This window comes from Epinephelus fuscoguttatus, linkage group LG16, assembly GCF_011397635.1.
Source record: "Epinephelus fuscoguttatus linkage group LG16, E.fuscoguttatus.final_Chr_v1".
NCBI classification, from domain to species: domain Eukaryota; kingdom Metazoa; phylum Chordata; class Actinopteri; order Perciformes; family Serranidae; genus Epinephelus; species Epinephelus fuscoguttatus.
Window position 1 is genome coordinate 17665331 of NC_064767.1, and position 22617 is coordinate 17687947.

At 39.6% G+C, this 22617-nt stretch overlaps 1 protein-coding gene across 2 annotated transcripts; it reads right to left on the bottom strand.

Annotated features, from left to right (window-relative positions):
• Nucleotides 1-22586, bottom strand: cfap43 (cilia and flagella associated protein 43). Of its 2 annotated transcripts, none has more exons than XM_049600083.1 (38): nucleotides 22459-22586; nucleotides 20511-20764; nucleotides 20244-20340; nucleotides 19967-20134; nucleotides 19727-19877; nucleotides 19398-19542; nucleotides 19194-19276; nucleotides 18883-19014; nucleotides 18648-18764; nucleotides 18472-18549; nucleotides 18193-18341; nucleotides 16198-16301; nucleotides 15841-15990; nucleotides 14320-14480; nucleotides 14003-14167; nucleotides 13792-13922; nucleotides 12571-12736; nucleotides 11125-11235; nucleotides 10368-10445; nucleotides 9831-9947; nucleotides 8402-8506; nucleotides 8185-8301; nucleotides 7475-7666; nucleotides 7066-7272; nucleotides 6802-6885; nucleotides 6487-6567; nucleotides 5495-5623; nucleotides 5270-5389; nucleotides 4314-4421; nucleotides 3969-4055; nucleotides 3792-3880; nucleotides 3494-3707; nucleotides 2341-2453; nucleotides 1960-2119; nucleotides 1701-1865; nucleotides 511-591; nucleotides 260-413; nucleotides 1-179 (listed from the first exon to the last, which is right to left on the bottom strand). In XM_049600083.1, exons 1-38 carry the CDS (start codon nucleotides 22485-22487, stop codon nucleotides 4-6), a joined length of 4968 nt encoding a protein of 1655 aa, XP_049456040.1. In that variant the 5' UTR covers nucleotides 22488-22586; the 3' UTR covers nucleotides 1-3. The 2 variants fall into 2 exon arrangements, with proteins under 2 accessions (XP_049456040.1, XP_049456039.1); XM_049600082.1 differs by having other exon boundaries at nucleotides 7475-7669.
• Between the last annotated feature and the right edge of the window lie 31 nt (nucleotides 22587-22617).

Below are 22617 nucleotides of genomic sequence, written 5' to 3' on the forward strand. Positions count from 1 at the left end.
CGCTCAGTTGTGTTTCAGCTGATTGAGCGAAGGAAAGTTCTTCATCCTCAGACGCTCGACCTCTGCCCAGAGGAAAGCCAGATCCTCCGCCTGCTCTCTGGCAAAGTCCGCCAAGTTCTTCCTCTGAACGATTTCTCTGTAGCGCTCCTCTGTTTTAGCCGCCTGATTTTCCTCTGAAGCTGAACAACAAACAAGTCACATTATCAGTCAGATAAGGGTTCTGAAAGCTGCATCTGCAGTGAGCTGAAATGATTATTACCTGTTGCTTTACAGACGTGTCTCCTCTCTGCCACGGTCATCTGCATGTCCGGTAGCTGCTCCTCTACAGTTTTGTTCTTCTTAGCTTTCATTGCCGCCTGCCTTTTAATTTGTTTGATATTTTTTATGCGATGTTGCACATATTTAAGATGAGTCTACAAGTAGAGCAGAATGTGTATATTAACAGTCGGGGATAGAAAGTAAAAAAATACAGAGCCATTTAATGAGATCACGTCTTTAGTTTTTTGTTACCTTTTCCTGGAAATCCATCTCTTTCTCAAGAGTGGAAACTTGCTTGGACACGCGACTGTTTTGATCTGTCTTGTTGAGATACTTAAAAGAAAAGGGATTAACAGAATAATAACCTTTAACAAAGGTAAAGATAAAACAAAAGGAGCAGTAACATTAAGTGTCTGCTCCAGATCTTTTGACAACAGTCATGGAAAAACGGCTTCATCATAAAGTATTCAGGATCACTCCGGACGGATTTGTTTATAGTTAAAGTTTCTTTTCCTCTCAGGGTTTCAGGGGGGCTAAACAATGACAGGAAGCTGCATGCCACGCCACAGCAGAGCTACCTGAACCTTTTGCCAGAGGAAACTGGCACTCAGGCCTGGAAACGTGACTCCGTGTGTGCCATGCTCATCGACTTGCTGAAAATAAAATTGATGGATGACTCATGATTTTTATGTATTTCTTCACTGCACAACCACCACCTCTCTTATTTTTCATATCAACAACATGTGGAATTCCTCGTGTTTTATAATGTGTATGAAGGGGTTAACAGATTGGAGCAAAGTATCTTCCTGTCAGCATTTGTGGTCTGTTTTTTATTAAACTGCCTGTTCACGCCTTAGATTGGCATCTGCTGCCAAACAAAGAAAAGAAGCTTTCAGTTTTCTACACTTTTTAAATATTGTATAGGCATGTCAGAGATCTTAAAGTAGGAGTAAAGAAAGCACAAGTATGTTATAGTATATTTAAGCAGCCTCCACCTATACGCTTTTCAAACATGCGGAAAGAAGAAGAAAAAAATAGGGTGGGGAGCTTACGTGAGCAGGGTGTGTGTCTCTGATAACAAAAGATGATCCATCTGTGTTCGGGGATGGTAACAATTTTCTGCTCGCAAAACATCTCATGCTGCCAAAACCAAAATACCTGCCTTGATATCAGCGACTGAGGTTTGGCCAGAAATTCTAACGGGGTTAAAGTTTCACCATAAATGGAGACTTTAATGCCTTTTCGAGAAGATGCTGAGCTTCTTGGAAGTTTCTGACATGTAATTATCATAAATTATGTACAAGGTCAAATCTAATTACAATCCAATAGCATTATTGCTCAGAAAGTGTTACACAGGATTTGATTGAGAATAAAATAAATCCATGTCTCAGAGGGAAGCTGAGAAAAAAAACAAAAAAAACATGATAATGTTTTAAACTTACTTCCCGTTGCCTCTCAGAGAGTCTTAACTTTTGGATGTCCCTCGCCTTGGTGTTGAGGTCCTCTATTTGCATCCTCATCATCCTGTCCTCCCACTGCAGCTGGATGAAGCCCTTACGGATGTCTTTGCACTCCACCATGGAGGCAACCTTCTGCTCTCCAAGCGTCTGATCATATGCATAATAATTACTTGACACACAGATCCCTCATAAGAATATATATCCTAGTTTTGTGAAAGTGTGTCTGGTCGTGTAGGCTTACCCTGATGGTTTTGTTGAGGTCCTCCACCACACTCATGTGAAGGAGCACAGAGGCAGAGTAGTCAGGAGTCAGGTCTGTGGTGGACACCTCCACCTGGCCCTGTTTGAGCAGGACCTGGACCATGATGTCCATCAGGAAACGGTGCTTCTCCTTATGCAGACTAGAAGGAAGCAGGACAACAAAATCATTAGAGGATCATTCTTCATTCAAGAAATACAATAAATAACATTTACTTTTAATATATCACCTTTTACTATTGTTACAGGTTTCAGACAATGAGACAAATTCTCATATTTATGAGTCATGGCTTGAGTGCCATACTCTCAGTTCATCCTTAATGAGTGATGATAATCAGAAGGAGTGACAACATGGCAGTAATACCTTTCAAGTCCGTCAGAGAGATTTTTAATTTCCTGTAGAGCGGCGTTCTCTTCATCTCTCTTCTTCTGTAGGAACGCATACATCTCAGCAATAGTCAGAGCTTTTACTTTGATCTGCAGAAGACATGTCAAAGAGTAAACAGACAACTACAAATGAGACACAATAATTTGGTAAAGTTTCTTAAATATAATGTTGGCAATATAAATTTACAATTGCAATTAAAAAGATTTAAAGGGGAACTTCTGTATTTTTCAACCTGGGCCCTATTTTCCCATGTTTTTTGAGTCTGTGATTAATGAATGATTTTTAAAATTGGTCCAGCTAGCAGCTGTGAAAGGGGGTATTGTGCACTGTCAATACACCACTAAAAGTGTTTATTTTTGCCACTGACAGGCTCACACTGTTATTGTAAGTGTTTTTAAAATTATTGAAAGGATCCCTAAAGAGACAACCTTTTTTTGTTAAAGAGTAAGATCATTTTAACCAGAAACAGCCCCAAAGTCGCCAAACCCACCAGAATCCATTTAAATAAACAGTAATCTTACCAATGTAAAATAGACCTCATTCTAAGTTGATAGAGAAAAAAAAGCCATCTTAGTTTTCCACTGTTGCATCAACCTTATTTGGTTGAAATAAACCCTTAATTCACTCAGTTAGATATGTCTATACACACTAAAATTACTGTTTATTTAAATGATTTCTGGGGGGTTCTATGGGTTTCTGGTTAAACAAAAAGGATCTTACCCTTTAACAGAAAGGTCTATCTCTGTAGGGATCCTCTCTGTAATTTTGTAAGACACTTAGAAAGTAATTCGAGCCCATCAGTGGCAAAAACAAGCTCTTTCAGTGGATGTAAACTAACAGTGCGAACACCCCCCAAGTGGTGACATTGCAGCCTGTTTTGATGCTGCTGGCTGGAGCTCTTTCACTCAATACTGGACTAATTTAAACTGTTGTCTCCATTAGTTACTGAGACACAAAAACATGAGGAAATAGGATGCAGATTAAAACAAAAAAGTTTGTTAACAGACTATAAAATGTAATGCTAATTGTATATTTCCAGTGTGAAAAGCCTCTGTCAGTATTTCAGCTGACTGGCAATGTTTGTCTGTGTCTCTCTCCACTCTTTAACATTTCCATGTCCTCATTTTACCTTATGCTCACTCTCTATTTTTGCTTTGCGGACAAGACGAAACCTCTCCCAGATCAATGGGCTTAAGCCTGCTGGTACATTCTCCGGAGTATCAAGCTCCTCCACGGCCTTCAACATTTTGCCGAGTGCATCAGGAGCCAGAGAGCCACACAGACGCTGGTTTTTAAACGGGCTGGAGTTGTTGTTGTCGGTCTGGGTCTTTATCTTTTGAACCCTGAGGCATAAGAGACAGTGTGCAGTGACTGAGCAGCTAATTTACAACTTACAGTGTGTGGACATCGAGGTAAGTATCACCCACCTGGGTCTACGCTTGAATGACTTATATAGTTGGTCAACCACATTGCTTGGTACATCAAAGAACTCCCTCCTGAATTCTTTGTCAAGAACCTTTGGAGACATGAGTGGATGTTATATCAATGTATGTGCACCATCACTTACAGTCAAAATGATTTCAGTGTTTTACCAGCTGGCTTACTTTGTCCTCAGCTACAAGGCTGTCATAGGCCTCCTGAAACAATTCCACTTCCTCTTCATGTCTCTTCACCTCCTCGGCAATTTCATCCTGTCAGAGAAATACGGGTCAATAACACGGGAGCAGCGTGTATGATAACTAGCCACTGGCATTCTTGAAATGAGAGCGGCGCACAGGTTAGCTCTTGCAAAACACGCCTGAGTGATGGCAAGATATTAAACTAGAATTTGGAAGAAGAACATCCCTGCCATTTACTCAGGTGTCTGACAAATAACAGAAACCAAGGCTGCCAGTGATAAATTCCTTCAGCATTACTGTTTTTCTCTGTTTTATTACGAGTTTTCTGACCTTGTATGCCAACGTTTTTTCAAGTTTGAGCTTGAGCTCCAGCTCTCGGTTTCTCATCTCATCTTCTGTGAGGACTGAATAAACCAGATAGGTAATCTTGAGCTCTTCCTGTAAAACACATCAAAAACAACATTAAATCAGTATTTGTGAAGAAGACACATACACAAGATATCATCTCTCCCAATTATCTTAAGGAGAAAACCACAATGAGAACAGAGGGCCTTTCATCCTGTGTGAGGAAAATGAGAAAACAAAAGGAAACAACGTGACGCAGATTAGCTTTAAGTGTAATGAGTCTGTCAATGTGTAACGCCTATCACACCATCGAACAAAGGCTCAAGACCTGGTTTCTGGACAAACAGACATGTGAACATTTCTACACTGTTGTTGTTATTTCTGGCTTACATGCTGCTGACTTGCTTTCCGTCCTTTGCCCACTGCCAGGCAGCCAACTCTGTATGGGTATGTATGCAATATTTATTTTATCAACAGCATGGCTAATTTTGTGTCGCATAGCTTGTGTGTTAGTGCAAATGACCATGTTGCTGACCTGTAACTGTATGTTTTAATATTTTATTGAGACCTACATAATTACTATTGCTGCTCGGCATGTCTGCATGTAATGCTAATCTGTGTGTTGGTACTTCATGTTCATGTCTGTTTGTGCTCACATGCTGTTTGTATTATTGTGTTGTACTGATGCTTTGCTGTTGCTTGTTGGTTTGCATGGCTTCTGTACCATCTTGAGTATCTCTGTTTGCTGTAGTTAATGCTGTCTTTATGTCTTTATATCTTTGTCCAGTGAATTTTATCCTTTCATTTGTCTCAAAACATCTTGCCAAAGGACTGCATGTTTACAGAAATTTTGATTAATGTGTGATGTCCTTATAAATAAAATACATTAAAATAAAGAAATATCACATGCATGTACTGTGTGTACCTGTGCATTGGCTCACCTGATAAATAGTCATTTCACATTTCATTTTCTTCTCAAACAGCTTCGTCAACGTGTCATCCAACTTTTTGGTTGCATCCCTGTTGGACGCCTGCAGTTTTTTCATTTCATTTTCCAGTGACTGTAATCACAGAGTTCACAGATGATTGATATGGATCACTGATCACATGATAACTATATTTCTGACAGTAGCAAAACAGAACTGTGAATGTTTCTTCTGTAGCACCTTTTTGTATTTCTCCTTCTCCTCACTCAGGTCTTTGCTTTTCTTTTCATTCTCTTTAAAGGCTTTCTTCTCCTCCTCAGTCCACTGGCTGTCAGGTTTGCTCAAAACAAACTCAGGCAGAGGTATTTCCTGTGGAGGCAATTCAAAAGAAACTATGTGCACTTCAAGCTGATTTGTCTAATTCAACTGACGCTGCCCAGAAAAGTATGTCAAGTACAAAACAAACCTAAGACATCATTTGCCTAAAGGGAGAGAATTAATGCTTTCTCGTGCGAGCATTGAGTATTTTGGCTGCAGTGAGATGTAGTGTTTAGTGTACGTCATGAGAAACAACTGCAGGAGGTAGCGAAGGGTTTTCCTCTGCTCTGCTTTTCAATCTTTCTCTCTCAGACGGAAACTCTTTGCATACCCTGTGATCTAATTATATAATAAATTTACACCTAATAATGATTAAAAAAAACTACATTTACATTAGGGCTGAAACTAGCGATTGATTTCACAGATTAATATTTTATTCTATAAATCTGTCAGAGAACTGCGGACCATTAATTCAAATAAATGCCCATTATAGTTCTCAACAGCCCAAGGAGAACAAATGTCTTGTTTTAGAAATATTTATTAAAGAATTTGTGGTATTTCTTATAAAGATTGTTTTTAAAACTCAAAAATCTTTGGTTTACTGTTTACTGAATCAGCAAATCTTCCCATTCGAGAAACTGAAACCAGAGAATGTTCAGGATTGTTGCTTGAAAAATGACTAAACAATTAATAGATTATTACAACAGTTGCAGATTTTCTTGACTAAATCACTTGATTCTTGAAAAAAAAAAGTATTTCAAATTGTCTCGAAATAACTGAGCAAACAAGTAAATACATAATATATCACAGGAAAAAAGTCCACCATTTTATATATTATTTTATGGGAAATATATGTATAGGATCATCTATTTTATTATAAATGCGCACACAAAAATTGTAATATTTTGACCCACCATTTTCAAGATGTCCTCTTTTTTCACTTCAAGCACTCCATCCATCATGTCGTCCAGAGCCCTGTCTCTGACTTCATCACCCTGCAACAGAAAGACAGACATTTTGTTAATAAGACAAGTGAACTGCTTATATTTATGCCTTTCTATAAATCACATATATTTCATTTCTTTTTGGTAAAGGACTGATAAATGTACTCCCACTGTTGTCAACAATAATCATGGATGCTGTTTTCATATATGGAAGTATTTAAGGAATTTGTTAATGGCGACAAACAAGAGTTGCAAAACAAAAACACATTTTTTATGGCAGCATACTTCGGCAGCCAGACGTTTTTGCTCCTCCAGCTTCTTCCTCTCCTCCTCCTTCTTCTCTGGGGTGAGAAACTTCTCTGCTTTTATCTAGAATGGGACAAAGGTGCATATTTCTCTGGTAAACCATACGGTAATGACCATACAGTATTTCACAATTTACTAAAACAAACAAACAAACCACAGAGTAGCTCGACATGTACTCTTTGTTTGTTGAACTATGTGTGAACTTTGTCAACTGTTTGGATGTTTCACGAGGAGGTCGGTAACCTCAGAGTCATCCACTGTGAGCAGCCTCTTTGGCTGCTCGCTGATGGTCAGGCTAGGCTCCCACAGCTTCTCATTCATGTCCAGCTTCAGCATGATGTCCCGGATTTGTCTGTTCCTGTCTCTCACACGGTTCAGCTCCTGCACCTTCTGCTTGTGCACGGCGTCAAACTCAGTGTTGAAAGATGTCTTGATGTTATAAATCACATCCTACAGTCAGAGACGAGTGAAATCAGGCAAAGAAAAAATATTTATCATCATTATGACAACAACCATGTGTGACTGAGCTGTCAGTTCTTTTAAATCACTCATTTTCATGTGCTTTTTATTTCACTTGTTCACATCTTTGGCTTAAGTGTGTGTTTTATTATGATATAATATAGTTCAAAGCAGTTTTTAAGCAGGTTCCCACCTGTAGCAGAATTATCTGGTTGATCTTCTGCTCTGTAGTCTGCAGGCAGAACTGATTGTAGATGTAAGGATTTGAATATCCCAACTTGGCGGTGAAACTTCCTGTTACAGCAGCACTTTCTGCCTCGTGGCTTTCCTCCCCAAGCTTGTCCTCATTCGCACTCACTGTGTTGGAAGTTTTCTTTACGCTGCTCTGCTGCAGTCGGAAGGTGGGGAAATATTTTGAATAAGAGAGCAGAAATAAATGTTGAGGATCAACTCTGCGGCCATAAGATTATAAACTTTATCTTAAGAATATTGCAGTGAAGGGAGCTATCTAAACAACCATCTTCAGGCCACATGGCTGTAAATCTAGAAAAGTTTCGACACCAGCGGACTGGCAGGTTTTCAAGCATTTAAAAAAGTTACAACAGTGAAAGGTCAGATGTAGGAGCGTGATTCAAAGCATCAAATTATTTTCCAGCTGTAAACCTGTTTTGACTTGAATGGTTTTGCCATAAAATGTATTTCCAGAGTGTGAAAACCCACATACTGACGAGGCTGCCTTATCACAGCTTTGAGAAGATGTTTGCATGCTGCCTGTCTGTTCCACATTAAAAACAGTAAATATATCATCTAATCCATTCTGGCTCATCACATGTGCTCCTCATTACGGCATTAACAAGAACCTAAACCACATACAGCTCAGGGCTGTGGAGTAGTTTTGCTTACGGTGCAAGCAGCCTCTTCAGTCTTCCTTGTATTCTGAACCCTGCGAAGGTCCTCCAGCTCCTTCCCTGTTCGCTCCTTCAAAGGGTAGTTCTTCACCTCATGGTCAGAATGAAAGGCCTGTGGTAGAAAGCCAGAAGCGATTCATATTTCTTAGTACAGATCATAACATGCTGTGATAAATAAGAAATGTAACGCTTCACTGTGTTTGTCATCCCACCTTTATGGCCTTGCCTTTGACCTTCAAAGAATCCCAGCATTCTCTCTGTAGGACATCACGGAGGTACCATTTTGATAAAATCTCCCATTCCACTTCAGTGCGCACCTAAAATGTGACCGCATTAAAAATTACTACCATCATGAGCTCAAACCAAGTTGAAAAATACATTGCACTGGGGGCAGCAGTGGCTTAGTCTGTAGAGACTTGGCTTGGGGACCAGAGGGTGGGCAGTTCATGTCCGGAACATACCAAAGTCCGGATTGTGGACTGGTAGCTGGAGAGGTGCCAGTTCACCTCCTGGGCACTGCAGTGGTGCCAAACCCACAACTGTTTGGATCACAGCCATTCTCCATTAAGCGTGTATTTCAGTGTGACACTCACTGACTTCATAAAAGAAATGGATGTAGCCTCAAGGTCTAAAAAAGTGAAGCCAATGCAGAGAGTCCTTAAACCTCCACTGGTTGCAAAAAAACCAAAACACTTCAGACTGTGTAGATGTCTCTAAAACAATGACAATATTTCTCACTTGATTTACAACCTCAGTAAACATGTCATAAAGCAGGGTATGCTTTTAAACATGGCTACCTTGTGATTAACAAATTATCACAGCAACCTGTAAATCAGAATAGAGGCTAGGCTTGGGCAGTATTGCAGTATTAGAGTATACCAGGGTATTCAGAAATCCCGACATATGGATTTTTATTAACATCAAAAATACAGGTGTTTATCTTTCTATTAAACTCATACTGAAAGGCTGTACTGAGGATGTGTTGCATGTAGTGCACAGCACACACCACCAGAGGTCAGTCTCTACTCTTGGAACAAAGAGCAGGTAGTTGAACAGAGAAACCACTGCCAGTGGTGGGGATAATGTTACAGGACTGCAAACAGCTGGCCAACAACGGCAGAGAGACCACAGGAAAAACAGCATGTTTCCACATCTAACTCGGTGAATTAAGGGTTATTGCGACCAAACCAGAGTTAGTGACTGCTGGAAAAGAGGACGAACGAACTAGTTGACTAGCATGATGAACTAAGACGGTTTTGGTGAATTTATTTTGTTTCAACAGTTTAAATTAAGTGTGTTTCACGATGAATTTACAAGGCAATTAAGCTAGTTTTAGTTCGTTTAAAGATGTGGTTCTATTTTTCAGTTTAGTAACAAAAAAGGTCTAAAAAAATATTACCTTTCTTGATATTTTGTGATTTTGTTTCGTGGAGCTGTAGCAAGGCGTATACTCCACAAAAACACAAAATGGGGATGACAAAAATCCAAAACTTGAGACTTCAAAATGATAAACTAATGGGTGATGTCACAGTGGCTATGTCCACTTCTTTTACACTATCTATGGAAAAAATGTCCCCATTAAGGATAAATAAAGTGCTTCTTCTTCTTCATTAATGTGTGTGTACTGTATGTGTGCATTACACGAGTAACTTCCTGCTCTTCCAGTCTCTTCTGCTCCTCAATATTCAGGTTGAACTCCTGTTGCTCCAGGCGCTCGGCATCTGGGTCGTTCTCATTTTCACGCATCATCTCCTGGATCTGACAACAAGAAATACACACAGTTTAGTCATCGTTCATGTTATGTTCAAAACATAACTACAAACGTTACCTGTTTGTTGAAATGATACATATTTTTAATGATGGACTTCAAGCATATCAGATACTTTCAGTTCAGTGTTGACATCAGCATGGCTTCATAGCTTGTTTATGCATTTTATTTTATCTTTCTGCTTTGGTTTTGTTATGACGTGTTTTGCCCCCTAACTTACTGTGTGTATGTGTTGCCCTGGTAGTGACCTGCTGCATGTAATTACAGGGATAAGTCTTTTTGAACTGAAAAGCACTCACATGCTTACGTACATGCACTATGGGATGTTGTTTTGTGTTTGTCATGATACCTTTTTCCTGCTTAGGAACTTATGACTCTTGTCTCAAGCGCAGATTGAAAAACAAACTCACAGTGTCACGTAACTCTTTGAGACTTTTCCTCAGTTTTTTCTTTGTCTCAGAATATTGCTCATTCTCTTCTTTCATAACCTAAAGAACAGATTGAAAAAACAAGTCAGATATTCATTGAATCATTTAGTGTTAAAGTGCGTACACTTATGTCAACTTCCCAACACCTGCCCACCTTCCTACTGTAGATAAACCCAAATGTCTCGCAGACACACAGTGTGTTAATTATGATGCATTTTACAACATGAGGAAAAAAGATTAATTATATGCTATCCAACATTTTATCACTTGACATGATGCAGCTTGAATTAAGCAGAAGTGTTCGAAGAAAACGTGAGTCAGATTAGAAAGCATGTTGCGGCATACAAGCAGGCAGGAAAATGTCTCTGCCCGTTTCCCATGTGTGATTAGCAGCGAGGTGTAAACCCACAAAGACTGCCACACCCTCAGTATCATTTATTGTTATCAAGGAGCTTTGTCAGGTGACAACGTATTGTACATTTATTTACAAATGCTTATCTGCTATTTGCTAATTGGTTGATTTTCTCACTCTATAGTACAAGGCGATAAATCAAGCTGCTGCATGGAGAAACTGTTCGCCAAAAGCAGCATGGCAAGATATCACACACAGGTGCAATGGGCACTTTCGAAATCCTCCACCTGCAACACCGCTGAGACCTGGGAGAAGTCTCTAAACATAGTTTACATTATTCACATCTTATGCCACCACCGCAAATATTATAGCATGCTAGTCACTGACCGCCTCTCGCCTGCTCTCCAGCCAGGTGGGGTGTGAAGGAGGAGCAGACAGCAGGCTGTTATAACTCTCATCCTGCTCTGTCACATCCACAGTCTGTGCTCCACCACTGACCTACAGAGTGTTAACAACATGGATAAATAAATAATACACAGATATAGAAACATAAATGCATTTGCTTTGACACATTGTTAGAATGTTAATCTAATTAAAGAGTGAGTTCAGTAGTTTTCAACCTGGACCCAATTTTCCCATGTTTTGTGTCTAATTGACTGAAGAATTGGTTCAGTATTGAGCGAGTACCAATCAGAGCATATTAACATCATCAGTTTACATCCATTGACTATTATTTCAATTGTCTAAAAACAATAATTAAAAGCATCCCTATAGTGACTGACCTTTCTGTAAGATTAAGATTCTTCATGTTTCACCTGAAACAGCCTTGAAAACGCCATTGTCAATTCCACCAGACTCCATTTAAATAAACAGTCATTATAGCTTGTATAGAGCCAGCATATTGTCACCATTAAACCAGGTGTATTAAGGGTTTATTTCAGCTGAACCAGAGTTAGTGATGGTTGGAACAGTCGAAAGATGAGCCAAGATAGCTTTTGTGAGTTTTATTTTGTTTTTGTAAATTTAGAAGGAAGTGTGTTTTATAATGATAAAATTAATGTTTATTCAAATGGAGTCTGGTGTGATTGGTGACAGCAATTCTGGGGGCTGTTTTTGATAAACAGAAAGGATCTTACTCTTTAATGGTTACATTGCAGCCTGTTTAGCCACCACCATCTGCAGCAGTCTCACTCAATACTGGATCAGTTTCAAAAATTGCTGTTCCCATTAGTCACTAAGAGACAAAAACATGGGAAAATAGGGTGTAAGTTGTGAAATACTGAACTTGCCCTTTAAGTAATAAACAAGGCTTTTGCATAGGCAATAAATAACATAATTTAGTATCTATCAATTGTGTAATATTCATTTCAGATGTATCACGGTGCCTTGCATAAGAACAAAAAATGCAGAGCTGTACATTTTTGAAACAGCTCTGTTACAAACAATTCACATTTATCATTATAGTCTGGGATGCCTCACACTTACAAGAGCTACAATGCCAAAATACTTTGCTGTCCAGTAAGCTGACAAATTTGATCAACATTCTAAGTCTGTAACACAATATTTTTGTTGAACCTGTGTTAGAGTGGTGTTTCATCCTTTTAGAGGTTAAAGTCTGTGGTGCTGTTGAATTTTGTTGCTGCAGTGTTTCTAATATTTTTTCCACCACATATATAACAATGAGGGGATACTAAAATTAAAAAAACAGCTCAGTATAACTGAACATTACAACCTTCATGAATGTCAATATTAATGCATGGCAAAGCAACAAACATAGTAACTGTTACATAGCACTAATTAAATGCTAAAGTAGAACATAAAAATATAATTTACCTCCCTTTCCGCTGTTTTTTCAGTGCCAGCAGGAGACTCTTGGTCCCACTCAGGCAGGTTAATGAGGACGGGATTCTCTGTGTTGATTATGGTCTTCAAGAAATGATCCATAGACTGACTGTACTCAGTAGCTTCATTCACCTTACCAGCTGTTACACCTTTAAGTCTGTATAGAATCCACAATATATACACAATATCACAGTAGATATATGAAGATATTTGTCATAGAGGTCTAATGATGATCCATAAGACCAAATAATTACAGAATTAACCATTTCATATGATCTTTCAAAAACAAATCATGCTGTTTCTTTCTGCCTTATGATATAATCCATCAAGTAGCCAGTTTCTATTTGTAATATATCTATAAATCATCAAGTGTAAGAGTAGAATAACATCAGTGGATAAGGCTGACCATATTCTACAGTTTTATTCGTCGACAAATCAAAATGAAAAGACCAAAGAAACTGTGCAATTACTTCATTCCTCTATAATTTCCAACTTCTGTTCCCGTCTGTGGCACTCAGCCCCAAGGCTCATTTTTTCCCACTGAAGATGCAAATCTTTAAAAAATGTTCACACATATATCATTTTTTATAGTTTGTTTGTTTTATTATTTCATAAAACAGCTAAGCACTGTATTTTTTGCAAATGTTATTCAAACAGGAGTAAATAGCGTATTTATCACGGGCTAATTCCAGCTGTGACTTCAGTGCGCTACTGAGTATTTAAGACAGCAGGAGTGTGTATATGGGATTGACTCAAAATAAATCAGACCTGTCCTTAAAATTCCCATATCCACAATAAACAAAGACATATGGCGACCCAACAAAATATTGGAGAAAAAAATACAATTCCTGGAACATTAAAAAAACAGTGTTCTCACAAGTAGTAAGGGCTGCGGAAAATATTTTTACACATCAAAACAATAGCGGGCAGGAGCAAGCAGAGGAGCCAGATGTAGAATGTGATCTGATTCAGGGGGGAGATTGGGCTGTTAAATTTATTGGATCTTTGTTTTCCTGCAGATTACGACCATGATCCTCCTTGACCCACCACCTCAGTTGTATTTATTTACTACTGTCCGCCAAGGCCGACGCAAAGAGAGGAAATACTGTTTAATGTGCATTATACCAAACTGTATATGGGTGGCATCACTACTGAGAGCAACAGCTCCCTCTACTGCATTGTGTAAGCATGTCAGACTGCTTGTTGCTTTACCTGAGATCAGCACACACAAGAGAGCCATCTTTAAAGCCAGCAGTGAGGAGGGTCTGGCTGTCTGCAGAGAAGGACACGCTCCGAACTCCACCCAGATGCCATGAATGACACTGCAGTTCAGTGTACCGCCCCTGTACGTGCAGCAACAGCATCGTAACCACAGAGAATGAAAACTTGATTCAGAAACAAACAAAACAAAATGAGCTCCCACCATGGAAGCAGTTTCTCGGATGCGTAGGAGGCCATCTTGGCCCACAGAAGCCAGCCATAATTGATGTGGAGACAGGATGGGAGAGGCAGGGCCCAGAGGGTGACCCCTCACTTCCTGCTCTGGCTTGAGCTGGACCACCTGTTGACTGGAGAAGCCATCTGTGTCCTGGACAAAATCAGGAAGCACAGTAATGTGTTAATCACTGTCACTGTTTCTATATGATAATAATAATAATAATAATAATAATGATCAGTGATATTTTAGGTGGATGATGAGAGAATAAGGATCATAATCTGTCACATTTGGCAGCAGTAAACCTGAGGAAGCCGAAAGCACTGAAGAGTTTTTCTCTTGTGGCAGTAAGCAAAGACCTCACTGTCTCCCAGTACACAGGATGTAAGTGGTTGAGGCACTTCATATCTGGACACTTTGAGGATGTGAGGAGACAGACAACCATGGTGGTCTACACAATCTGGACCTATAGGTAAGAAAGGACACGTCATCAATCAGCTGCTACAGCTTGCTTATCACACACACCTACAATAATAGTGAGGGCTTTTTACAGAGGTGCTGCATCAGCTTAAGCATGCATATAAAACACACCACATATAGAAAGACTCTATAAACATTGTTATACAAGACAACTTAAGATCAAATGTTATTGGCGATTTTAAAGATATACAATGCAGGATTTTCCTAAAAACAATGTATGGACTCATACTGAAGTTCTCCCTCTCAATCATCCCTTATGACCCACTAGAAGTATGTGGTGGTAAGACCCTGACCTTTGCGCAGATGAGGTCAGGACTTAAAGACCATAAGCACACATCCAAGAGTGAGCTATGAAAGTCACAACACAGTGGCTAAAAAAATCATAAATACAGCGAGGCGAAACATCAAGCAAACAAAGAAGGAATTGGCTGTCACTTTCATTTTTGCTAGCGATATTGTTAAAAAACATTAGCAGACCATTCCAGCCTAATATACCTCTAACTATCATGTAGATAACACCTTAAAACACACAGGCATGTTTTAACCTGTGCATGGTACAAGTCTCATCTGCAGCCACTCCCTAGACGCACTGTTTGCACTTTCCTCTTGAGACCTATCTGTCTCATGGTCTTGCTCAGCACAGTTTTACAGGCTGTATAAACAGTGGGCGTGTTTCTGTACACCGTTCAGTTGTTTTTCTCTCTTTTTAACATTTTTAGTGACATCATGTCTAAACAATTGGATAAAAATGTCTGGCTGAGTACTATTAATCAGTTAAGTTAATGTCTCTGGCTGTGGTTTTCTCTTTGGAAACAATCTGAAGTCCACTGTCTGAGCATTCCCATGGATGAATCATGGGATTCCCAGCCTTATAACAATAAGAACAGAAGGCAAATGGAAGTCTCGTAAAACTGTAACTCATTATTTATGACTGAAATGTTATGTAACATTGAAGTAAAGGAAGCTACAGGCGATCATTCATTTTTACCAACTGGCACAATCCTTGAAATTGGTTTAATACCATTGATCCCCTTGTAAACCTCTCCTCACCTAGAGTTCAATGTCCCAACATCACACCTCCCATGTCTCCAGTGGACCTCCCTGGCCTCTGTCCGAGTTTGTTTGGGTTATTATCACCACATCATCTTACGAATAATGTGTCCAAGAAGACCCTCATCTTGACACTGTCCTCACCAGTTAGTTCAGAGAGGTAATGGGAGCCACTGGACCTATTGGTTCTCTGTTCCGAACAGCTCTATCTCATCTGTACCAGATACAAATGCCCTCAATTAAAACAAAAATCCAGAGAATAAGAAGGACATGAATCTACTCCATCAGTGCTGTACCTGTAAGGTCCATCGCAGGCAGAGAGAGCAATGTGAGCAGGCTACCATCATGACTTTTGCCCTTCTGTCCAGTGCACAGTGCAAGAACTTTCACCTGCTCACAGTCCCTGATGCACTGAGTGGAAAGTGACAAAATGGGTCCAGGAACAACTGGAAAAGAAAGAAAAATGACAGAAGGATGCAGGTGAGCTTGACCTCACTCCATCTTTCAATAGTTAGACATAAAATAACCAAATACATTTTTGTTCTCAAGTTAAAGTGTTACAGAGGTACATAGCTATATCAGTTTAAAGCTCGAATGACCTCTGCATTGATATGTAAAGTGTCTTGGTACAAACAGGACAGCATAGTATCTACCTGTGTATCCTATGACTGAAAACCTCTTTGATGGCCTTGCATCTAGTACATAGATGTGTGAATCTGAGGCACTGGTGAAAAGATAGTGCCCCTCTTGATCAAAACTGTAGAAGCACAAACACACACACATACACAGAAATATAATACATGCACACAGTAAGACAGCATGTAACTACTCAATGTGACATGTCCTGAGCAGATGTGGAAGAGCAGTTGTCCTGTCTGCGTTTTTTGGGTACAGATAACCAGTGGTCGAATTGTTAATTTTTAACAAGGGGGATGCAATGTAGCTTTGATTTTTTTGCGTGCACACATAATCAAATATGACAGCACAGATGTGCAAAATTAATCAAGATAAAGAAAAATGGCATGACCTATACCTGCTGCCTTTAAAACACAAATAATGCAGTAGTATTGCTATTGCAATACAGACAAAAACATTTTAGAGTATAAATGAGAGTAGTTCTGAAATATCCGTGAAAATTAATCTTAGACTCACTCTTATCCTATAGACATTTCCTTAGCCAGTTGTAATTTCTCCTTACCTGTGAAGCCTTGGGCTGATAATTGGTGCTGCTGTCAGGTCCCTGTCCTGATACCTGCCTGGTTTCTCCCTGTCCCTCGTCTATCTATTGCAATAATATAGATAATAAATGTGCAAAGCAAAATAATAAATAGAATTAGGAATAGTAGTGGTGACATAGCTGTGGAAATTAATCGCACAGTCACTTTTGTGCTCTAGATATTTTCTTTCAGCCAGTTATAATCTCTCCTCACCTGTGAGAACCCTGCATGATCATCTTTGCTGGCCTCTGGTCCACTGTCTCCTCCCTGACCCTGCTCTTTCTATTGTGGCAATAAAGATTAAAGAATATATGCAAAGCAATAGTGAGCACAAGTTCTTATTAAGGAGGAGTGGGTTTTTTCCTAGCATGAAACTAGCTACCAAGGTATTTAACATAGTTAACAATAACATTAGTGTTCTTGTTTACTAGCTTAACTTGATATATTGGCATCTATTAATTAGTCATCATTGAGGTAACATTATCTACATGCAACAGCATTACTCAACTTACACGGTTTGTTTGGAAGAAACTGTGCAAGGTTTTTTGCTTCTTGTTTGCTGGTTTGCTGAACATACAGCAGCACTGCTCAGTCAGCAGCCCACCTCTCGTCTGTGTGCAAGTGATTCTGATCACAGCATGACAGCATGTGTATGCGCCTGGCACAGTCTACTCGTGGTGCGTTTAAAGACGGCTCGGAAAAACATGTTAACACATGTTAAAAACGAATTGAATGCTTGTAACGTCTGTAAAAAGTGCGGGGGACAGAGGGCACAGATACAGGAAGTGCAGGGGACATGTCCCCTGTGTCCCACCCTCAAATTACATCCGTACCTACACACACAGATTCTAGAATAACAAGGGGGATGCTTTTTGGTCAATTTTCTAACAAAGGGGATGGCATCTCCCCTCATCCCCCCTCAATTCGACCACTGCAGATAATTTGTGCGATGAGATATTTTGTGTTGTGTTAAACTAAAACTTTCATTTGGACAAACAGATAAACTCAGTGACCAAATCTAAGCTCTTATCTAAGGTCAAGTCCTTTTTATCATTAGTGATTTTGTAAGGGTCATACATTTTATCTCGACCTGATTTGACCACTGTAATGCCTCTATGTTGATGTTAGCCAGGCCTCCCTCACACACCTGCAGCTGGTCCAGAAAGCAAGTGAAAGCACATTCCCCCCCTACTGGCCCCTACACTGTCTGTATTTAAATCAACACATCTTTATTCCTTGGCTTTAATTCAGTTTGAGAGTTGCCCTTTTGTCTTTTACATTGGTCTAAGGGTGGCTATTGTGTTGTTTAAAGATTTTTGTAATTGTTGGTTGTACAGCACTTTTGTCATATGTTCTTGTTTTTAAATGTGCTTTATAAATAAATTTGGATTTTGGAAACTCTGTGGCATCACAGGGATGGAGGATACTTGCACTAGGTGATCCACAGGAGTGTGGTAGAGATGAATACGGTGCACCAGGCGAGGTTGCTGCGCCCTGTTCAGGTCAATAAAGAGGACACTTCCTGAAACCGTTCCCACAGCTGCGTATTGTGCAATAGGACAGCAGGCCAGACTTGTCACCTAAACAAAAAAGATTACAAGTTTTAACTTCACTTACATTTTCCTCCTTTATGTTCACATGCTTATAGAACAAATTTATTAATATGACACTGCTGATATGTTCTGAATTCTAACATGTTGTGAATCTGACCTCAGCTTGAAGAGACAAAGAACCAAGGCAAATGCCATCTGTGGACCACTGCTGCAGTTGTCCCGAATCCCTCACTGACTGCGAACACAAACATCACAGCTTACTTAAAAGACACTGACTAAATTACACATGCCATCATGAGACACTGTAATTCTTGAGCAAGACAAATGTTTTACCACACAAATGTTCTTGTCAATGTGTGACAAAGCTGCTGCCACAAAGATGCCGCTGAGAACATCCAGGACTTTCACAATCTCATCTGACTGGGCTGGGTTCAACATATAAATTTGCCCCTGAAAAACAAGAGGCCTGTTATTTTCTAATATTTTCTTTTAGTGCACCTTTTCTCTCAAGTAACATTATTATTGTGTGTTTTTTTATGTACACATTGTGGTTTACTGAAGTACTTACAGTAGAAGAAGATAAAAGTAATGTTTCATAGTCAGGGGAGCACATCACTTTTGTGACAGGTCCTTCTAATTGCCATGTTTGTGTGATGCTGATCTTGGTCTCTTTGATTTGCAGGCAGTGCACCACACTCTCCTGTAAAACATAAGCATTTTTAGGTGCTTTTAAATTCTAGTCAGTGAGAATTCTTGATGCCTGAAATTGCAAATCAGATCAGCAACTGGCAGGAGAATGAATGTATTATATTTAATTCAATTCTGAATGTGTCATACTCAGTGAGCCAAACAGATGTTAATGGGTGCATTGGCCTGTACCTTTCCCACAGCAATCAAACCATTCTTGTTAAGGGTTAAACTTTGGAAGCTGCTCTGTGTGAGTTCAGGAATGGCATCAACAGCTGAGCAAAAGTGAAACACAAAACAACATTAGGCAATACTTATATAGAAGTGTAGAATCACTCCCAGTGATATTTTGAATATCTGCCCCGTCCTAGTGTCCCAGTGTGTGCGTCTGTTTACTAGTGGGGCTGAAGAGGACTGAGACAGAGAGACTCTCTGGGTCAACAAGGAGCAGAAAGCCTTCCGCACAGCCCACGTAAAGCTCTGATGTGGCTGTCCAGCAGATGGCAGTAGGAGTGAGCCTGGCCTTGGTACACAGTTTAGTCTGTGTAAACACATGTGGAGTTGGGTAACAGTTTACATTTCATCTTTGTTTGTGTACCTGGAAACCAAACACTTTTCCCAACCAATAGATCTTATAATCACAGCTGTATCACCTAAATAAACATTAATTGGTGAAAGTGTATTTGTTTTGTTGTATTAGTGTGTAAATAACAATGAGGCAATACCATAATGCGTTCTGCCTTGTCTCCCCTGAGCCCTGAGATGGCTGAGGGAGGCATCTCAGGACCAAAATAGGGCACTGTGTCGCTGGCAGTATGAGAGGTGGGCACCAATCTCTCAACAAAAGAACCATCAGTTGCTGGAAGCTCAATCACACTGCAGTGCGACAAATATGACATACATATTATCAGTGTTCATTGGACTACTACTGCTCCTACATGCTTGTGCAGCCAGGTCTGCTTTACCTCGGTTTCAGGACATGAAAGCTGGCACTCTTCTCAATATTCCAGACAGTGAGGGATGTAGTGCCCAGAGCACAGAGCTGGAGCCAATTCAGAGGGTTGAAGACCAAAGTAATGACACCCTGCCCAGCTTGTGGTTGTGTACAAATTGGCTCAGCGCTTTCCCAGTTCCTGCATCACACAGTCATGATTACAGTAACAGAGCTTCTCAGCCTAAATAAACATAACTGAAAACATGAAGTACACAATGTAAGGTAGTGTACTGCTCTCGGTGGCTTACCACACTGTTATGGTGTGGTCTGGAAGAGAGGAACAACAGCCCAAATATGGACCACCATCACTTAATGTCAGAGATGTGTAGTCCAGTTGTGCTGTTCCTAGTGAAAATGAATGTAAGAGATATGTATACAAACAAACTACACTATCTCAATACATCTTAGAAGAAAAATATAGTAATATCATAGATAAAAACAAAACTTACAGGTGACAATATCATAGCAATTGCATAGATCTAGCTATTGATCCCAGCTACGAGAAAATATCTTACCTTTGAGTTCATTCTTCAACTGCAACTCAGGGAAAACATACACAAATATAGATGGGGATAGTTTTTCCTCAGAGAAAGCAAAGGTCCCATTGTTGTCATTGGCTGTCAGTGCACTGATGCCTCTGCCAGGACTCTTAAACACACTTTGTTTTGTTGTCTCCAGGTTCAGGAAACAGATATGACTTCCACATGTGTAACATATTGTTTTGTTGTCGACAAACTCGATGGTCTTGTTTGTAAAACCTTGAATCCACCTAGAAGGAGTAAAACAGCTGAATATTAGCCAGCCACAACTTTTGCCTCTCATGTATGCTAACCTCAGTGACCCATATGTCAGGTGAAGTCAGGTAATCTGGGACACTTTTTGGTAGCTTACCGAGAAAATCACCCAAAACTCTGAAAACTTTTAGCACTTATTTTGTTTCTTTGCTATATTTGAAGAAAATATGTTGCCAGGTAAAATATTGTAGCAACTTTGGACCTTCAAACACAGCGAGTACCCCTTCCTCACTCTGATGACATGTTAAAGTAGAATAGGATAACTGGTAACGTAAAATGGGACAGTCATGTTTGTTGTTCATGTTTTTAATGGTTTAATCAATGTTTCAGTTCACTCATGAATTTCTTAAATCATTAACGTAACCTGTGGCTTTCATTAAAAAAGATCATCCAACTTTTCTGCCATGTTTTCTCTGTTCTTTTGCTGCCTGTTTCCACGGTGCCATACTGTCTACAACGTGCATTTATAAGAATGATGGCTTATTTTAGACTAGGGATGCATGGTATTGGATTTTTTGCCAATATCCAACATGCCAATATTATCGATATAACCTAATTTTAGTGATCATCAAGTGTCTTCTGTGGCGGAATTAACATCATGTTATGCATGCCCACCAGCAGATGGAGACATGACATAAAATCCTTGTTAAGGGATGTAATATTCATTCGTTGTGCTGGACGGATTACATACTGTATCTCATCTGGCCTGGGAACGCCTTGGGGTCCCCCAGGAGGAGCTGGAAAGCATTAGTGGGGAGAGGGACATCTGGGGTGCTTTGCTTGGCCTGCTGCCCCTGTGACCCAGCCCCGGATAAGGGGAAAAAATGGATGGATGTGTGTGCAAAATAAGATTAAAAAAATCATGTTGGCTGACTCTGATAGTTCATTTTAAAGCCAATATCAGCTGATGCAAGCTGATATTATTGTTCATCCCTTCTCTGGACTGTTGTGGCTGACATGGACTCATCTTTGATATTTTCTAACTAACAAAAATACTAGACATGTCTGTAATATGACAGGGTGGCACACTATAGCAAAACCCATGATTTTATGGCACCTGGGAGCCTAAACCATGCTGGTTTCACTTCAGAAAATGTCCCATTTTCACTTAATTTTTTGTCCCATTTTACTTGACTGCATTAAGCACTCACTCAAAACCCTATCTCCTGAAAAGTAAAGTGTATTGTAAAAATATTTGGATTGTAAGTCAAACAGTTAATAAAATGCAACATCCTGCAACCATTTTGTTGTTGTACCCTTACTGTTTTAGCTGCAGGACTCATTACTAAAATGAGAAAGTCAGCCACAAAAAAAGCCACATGGCTAACTTGGCAAGTTCTGAGAGTTAATATTTGTTTTATATCTTTGGTGTGGCCATACTGGTTATCTCAGACCAATAAAAATGACTGTTTCATGTAAAGGACATTTGTAATGATGTGACAATAACATGTTTGGTGACTGGGTGCTAATATTTAAAGAGCCTAAGATGTAAAACCTTATGTGTCCCATTTTACCTGACTTCACCCCATGCTAACAAATGAGCATCTTAATATTAGCTAGCTTAACTGCTATAACGTACACAACTGGTATAAAGCGGTACATTAACGGTGTGCGTTAATTGTAGTTAAGTAAAAAAATATATATGTGTGTATTTGTAGCGGAGACATACCTGACTTCTAGACTTCCAAAGTCATCCATTTTAAGACAGGAATAAAAATACACACAGTAAAGTTAAACTTTTTCACCGACACAACACACTAACGGCAAGAAGAGTCGTTGTGTAACCCTGGCAACCACAAAACTCCTAGGAAACCACCCTCTCCTGCTA

Excerpts from the sequence above, each read along its gene's own strand:
- cfap43 (XM_049600082.1), bottom strand. The coding sequence starts at position 22,487 with ATGGATGACTTTGGAAGTCTAGAAGTCAG. Across the intron at positions 592-1,700 it reads TCTCTGAGAGGCAACGGGAA|TATCTCAACAAGACAGATCA; the intron begins GTAAGTTTAAAA and ends TTTTCTTTTAAG. Across the intron at positions 414-510 it reads AGATGGATTTCCAGGAAAAG|ACTCATCTTAAATATGTGCA; the intron begins GTAACAAAAAAC and ends CTCTACTTGTAG.